The sequence below is a fragment of the Seriola dumerili genome, unplaced genomic scaffold, assembly GCF_002260705.1.
Source record: "Seriola dumerili isolate Sdu_G_001 unplaced genomic scaffold, Sdu_1.0 BDQW01000291.1, whole genome shotgun sequence".
NCBI lineage: Eukaryota > Metazoa > Chordata > Actinopteri > Carangiformes > Carangidae > Seriola > Seriola dumerili.
In genome coordinates, this window is record NW_019174546.1 from 1,527,698 (window position 1) to 1,533,311 (window position 5,614).

The window sequence follows — 5,614 nt, forward strand, 5'->3', positions numbered from 1 at the left end:
TGTGACATCACAACCCAAGCTTTCCCATCTCTGTTGAGCCACACACGCCCAGCAACAGAAACAGAGTGAGACATCTCATCTTTTCGATTATCTCTGGGAAACACGCACACATCCAGCGGGGGCGGGGCTTGTCAGGCCTCGGTGTATTCAACATAATTACCAGCAGCAGTAAGGATCCTGTCTTAATTACCCGCGGGTGCTCCTATTAACAGATCAATTAAGAGTTTAGGGCATTTGGTTTAATGAATAATAGATCAACTACAGTTTACAGATGCAATCCACTCCCACTGATATATTTATTTATTTTAACCACTGTTTAAGCTTTTAGGTTTTTAATAATCACAACCTGCTCCTGAGGATAGGAGATTTTTTTAGTCTCTCACAGCTCAGGTTGTTCCTTGGGTCCATCGATTTTTATCACATTGGTTGATGGATTTTTTAATCTTTCAATTAAGATTGAACAAATTAACCTGAATATATAATTTTAAATTTATCATGGCAGCCTCCAGGGGTTCAGAGTGTCACATGCCACAACTATTGTGATATAAACCTCGGAATAATTAGCGTTTTATTTAGTATCTAAAAAAACAAAAGCAACCATTATTTGAATCATCACTAAGATTTTTTTTTCTGTAGAGAAAGTGTATTTTGCACTGGTTCAACAACACTCAACCAGGTTTCAGTACTGTGGTCGACGTTTTATTATTAGAGAAGAAAACAGCAAATTAAAAACAAATGCATTTGCCACTTTTATTCCACCATTTTGAGGAAAATGTGGCTGTACATGAACAATACTTGGTTATTCAGATACAGTTAAACAGATGAGGGAGGCATACAGCTGACATGTTCAGGAGGTGGCGGTCGGTGTGTGTGTGTGTGTGTGTGTGTGTGTGTGTGTGTGTGTGTGTGTGTGTGTGTGTCGGGGGTTGACAGATCTCTTTTGGCTTTGCATCTAGTCTGGGCAGAGCTCGGCAGTCTGAGCCCTACGCCTCACAGTCACACAAACCTGGGACTTGTGGTGCAACCGATCGTCTACCCTGGGAAACATTCAAAGCCTGCACAGGCACATAAAAATCTATTTCTTGCACAGAATTCTTGATTCCTTGGCGTTTCGCCAAAGTAGACCTCCAAAAAAAAGGTGTTGCAAGTGGTGGAATCAGCTGATGAGAAACAATAAAATACTGAAATGATCATAAAAAGGAAAAACACAATTCAAGTGGACATGACGAAAATCAACTGTGAAAGATAATTTGCTATTTTCCTAAGGAAGCTTTGATATGTACAGTACTGGGCTGTAGTGATTTCTGTTGTGACACACCTCACGGAAAATCATAGGGTTGTTTGAGTGAGTGAGGCGATGCTTGCTGGCAAATGAGGTTGGCACTTCTACAGCAAGGTTAAATAGTGTAATGCTCTCTAACATATACAAATCTACGGCAATTTAAAGTTTCTGGAGTGATGGCTTTATTTCATAAATAAAATGTTGCTACAATAATTATTCTCAATAATCATAAAAATGCATCAAAGTCATAAGGCAGTGAAAGCAAAAAGGTTTGCTTGCTGCACACAGGGATTCGGCGTGCAGATGGATCGAGAACCTTTTTTAAAATCGTACGGTTTTCTGTATAATCTTGCCATTTGTTTGATAATGCAACATTGCGTCCTTCTCATGCAAAATGCATTTATTTATTTTGCAGGTGATGGTTGCGACTAGCGGCGAGCTGCAGCATTTGGAGAGTAAGGAGCCTTTCTAGTCTTCTGAGAGTCCCCGGCGTAATATGAGGAGTTCTGGATGTTGGATTGTGGGAGGTTGAACAGAAACAGCCCCTCAGTGTTACTCCTGGAAGAGCAGAGGGAACAGCAGTTAGAGCATCCTGCTTGCGTAATCATATCTGTAGCTTTAAGTGTCACAGTGCACCCTGCCAAAGACTGAAAATGAGCCTGATATAAGGTTATAGCAGTTTTACCCCCATAAAAAAGATGCACTGAGGGACTACTGAGCTACAAAAATGCAAATACACAACATAGATACACACAGGCTTCGTGGGCACTTTCTGACTATAATTTATCAATATCGCTCCCAGTGGCATCCCATCTGCAACTATGCGGTTTTGAATTTGACTTTTATCCCACCAAAGTTAAAACACGTCATACATCTCCTCTCTGGTGAACCACACTTTACACCCGACACATTTCTGCCTCCATCAGAGAGAGGGGGAGATTTGGAGAAATCGCTCCTTTAAGACAGAGGCATTCTGGATTTCTAAATTAGGCACTTTAAGCCCCCCCCCCGAGTGTTAAATGAGGAATTAGACTTGAAGCCATTTTTGCAGAGTCTCCTGAATTATGTCTGAGCTCAAATAACAGGAACAATTTATTCCGTGGATTGTTGTGTTAAGGTCAAAAGCAGATGGACTTGAAAATGACTTTGGGTTATTCATAAATGTTAAGTGATGGAAGGAATTAGATTATTATACTGTGTTATGAAAAATTTATCTGAATAGTAAGGTTGAAAGGATCCATTTGGTGCCTTATACTGAAGAATGGATTTTCAACCTTTTTACTCAGTGATGAGCTCAGACAGAGCTTTGTATTTCCTCCAGAATACTGTGGTCATTCATATTTTACACTAAGAGTAATGACTTGTTGTGAATAGTATTGTCTAAGACAGGGATGTTGCCGAAGCTGTATGTGGTATTTATTTATGGTGATTCATCAGTCACATAACTGATCACTGAATTGTGTATAAAAGGACGTCATGTGCCCTGATGAAAAGAAGAAGATATTGTTTGGTGAATAAAGCATGGTGCACTGGAGAAGTGGTGGTGTGACGTGTTTGAATTTTAATGTTCTTTAAATTTTGTTCTTGTTCTTTAATTTCTTAAAGACTCTGGAAAATGCAACTCCAAATTCTCTCAGGTTTTGATCCACAACTCTGTGTGTATCTACCGTGGCAAGAGACAAGCATCCAACAGAGCACAGAGAAAACATTTAGTATCATGTTAACAGTGCTACTCAGAAGCAGAGCCGTTCTGAGACAGGTATTAGACAGCACGCACGCACGCACGCACACACACACACACACACACACACACACACACACACACACACACACAGTACTGATGGCAAGGACACAGAAAAAAAAGCCAAGCATTCCCCATCTGGTGAGTCCCACAAGTACACACATGCACGCTTGCTCATCGCCACACCCTGCACCTTGGGATCGTTTCAGTCAGGAGCTAATGAAACAATAAGCCTCAGGGCCACAAGGTGAATTAGAATAAACTGGACAATGCGTCGTTTCCAGAGACAGAAAACGATGTGTACGAGAGAAGGTTGCGGAGCGGGGGGGAGTTATAAGGACATGCTGTGGTACAATGGAATGAGAGGTTCCCTCACGCAGCTCCACGCCTGATGTAACCCTGACGTTACTGACAGCGGACAAGTTGGAACACAAATGGCTGCATTTGTGAAGTTTGTGGAAACGCTGCCACAAGGACTGCTGACCTATTTACCCCCCCCCCCACCACCACCACACACACACAGAGGAAGAGTGCAACTGAAAGGAGCAGTATGGCACAAACATAAGCGTCCCAGAAACACAGTTTTAACATTTCAGTGATTCACCCCAAGCTTGAATATTCTACCTATAAAAACAGTCCAGTCAAGCTGCTGCGTAGTGCAACAAAAAAGACTAATGCTGACACCACAGTGTAATTTAGGCTCAACTTGGTTCGTTTTATTTTATGTGCAGATTATTGTTACACCAGTTTCTGAATCTGATATTAATTATGAATCTAATATTAATTTTTTATGGTATAACAATTTCCGTGCACCTTGTTAAGTATGAAACTGATGCCACATGTATCTGAGCACAGCCTGTTAATGCAAAACAAAAAGATTTTCTGCAAATATAATTCCTTTTTTGAGCATAGTACATAATTGCTAATAACTTACACTGTTAAACAACATTATTGTTCATGTATGAACAGAGTTGAAGATAGACTGAAGCACATCTGTGTGTACTCAAGATCAGATTTCAGTCCATACGGGTGCGCCTTCAGCACGGGCCGAGCGCTCTGAGAAGCAGAAGCCGGTTGAGCCGGTATTTAATCGCTCATCACTGTCAGTGTCCTTTGTGAAGCTACATAATGTAGACACAACAATGCGTGGAAATGCTTTTACACAATATTGCGCGGTATGAAGGCGTAACTATTTCAACAGCTTGTTTTTGTGCGCTTAGCAGATGAGAAAAACATCTCCAGTTTTCCAACACCTTTTTTTTTTTTTTTTTAATAATTTTTTATTAAGGAAGCAGTCTGAACATGATTTTTAAGATCAGTGTTGCAATTTCTTTTTCTTTTTTCCAATGACAAACCAATCGGAGAGAGAGGTCTGTGTTAAATGTACAGTACACACAGCAGCTCTCTCTAATAAAAAAGGATTGCGCTTCTTTCCAGCAGGGGGGAGTGAAGCAGCCAAATTACACGAGATTGCATGAGACTGCCAGCAGCATTACTGCAAAGGTTTTTTAAGCCTTGTCATTACGAGTTGAGACTATAATATCCGTTCTGTGTGCACACACGCACCAGCCGACCTTTTCCCTGCGGGGGGAGTGGAGCTGGAATGACAACAGCATGATGCATTAGCTGTAAGTGCTACAGAAGCAGGGCTGTCTGTGGCAGTGAGAAGAAGTGCTGATGGGAAAGCAGCATGCCCGAGTATGAAGACCAGCTTGAAAAAGCCCAGTCCAACTAAATTAAAACCAGACCAGACTAAACCGGACAGTGCCGGGGCCAGGACTGGAGCCTCATTGTCTTACCTGGGTCAGTCCTCCCCCTCCTCTGGCGTGATCTCTGTCTCTTTATGTACCACTACTTTGGTCACTGACATGTCAGGATGCTGTTCTTTAGCCTCCTTTATGGCCTGAGCCAGAGCCTATGTACGGGAGTGCAGTGCCAGGAGGGATCACCAGGGGGAGACAGAGAATGGGGAAGGGCAGGGAGGGAGCGGGATGTTGGATTGTAAGTCAGTATGCCAACAGGGAAGTCACTTTCAGTTACACTTGTCATACTTCCAGTATTTGTTAAAGGTCACATCACGAGTTAATACTGTTTTGTTTAAAATGTCACATGCTAGACCACTCTGTGTCATCTGTCTGAACTAAGTTCCTGGTCATTGCTCAAATTCAATTGCTGACTTTACAGGCAAAGAAAAATAAGGACAACAGTGAATTAAAGAAAAACAAGAGACCTGATCGTGGTCGATGTCTGCATCTCCTGTGATGACGATCCTCTTCTCGATTCTTGTCTCTGATATTCCTCCTTTTACCGTCTGACCAACAGAGAACACAAAGAAAAATAAACCTGAAGCTGCAGTATATACTTCAATAACACTGGCTCACATCACATTGTTCTCTACATCAATATTTTTTCTAAACTACAAAATAAAAGAACAAATATAGGTCAGAGAGGTCAGCTACTTCTGTTCCACACTCTGCAGTCAGCAGAGAGAGAGAGAGAGAGAGAGAGAGAGAGAGAGAGAGATGGTCGGCGCGTTTGACGCTCCAAGTGTTAAGAGACCAAAGGGACAATAGATGGACACTGACCTTTGT

At 41.8% G+C, this 5,614-nt stretch overlaps 1 protein-coding gene across 1 annotated transcript in view; it reads right to left on the minus strand.

Moving 5' to 3' along the window:
- Positions 1-736: 736 nt before the first annotated feature.
- The window catches only part of epb41l3 (erythrocyte membrane protein band 4.1 like 3), a 41,953-nt gene continuing 37,075 nt past the window's right edge, over positions 737-5,614 (minus strand). The window contains exons 23-25 of the mRNA XM_022758057.1: positions 5,254-5,334; positions 4,823-4,938; positions 737-1,840 (exon numbers count right to left, since the gene is read on the minus strand). Of these exons, the coding sequence (XP_022613778.1) occupies positions 4,828-4,938; positions 5,254-5,334 (192 nt within the window). The 3' untranslated portion in view covers positions 737-1,840; positions 4,823-4,827. The remainder of the gene's footprint in view (positions 1,841-4,822; positions 4,939-5,253; positions 5,335-5,614) is intronic.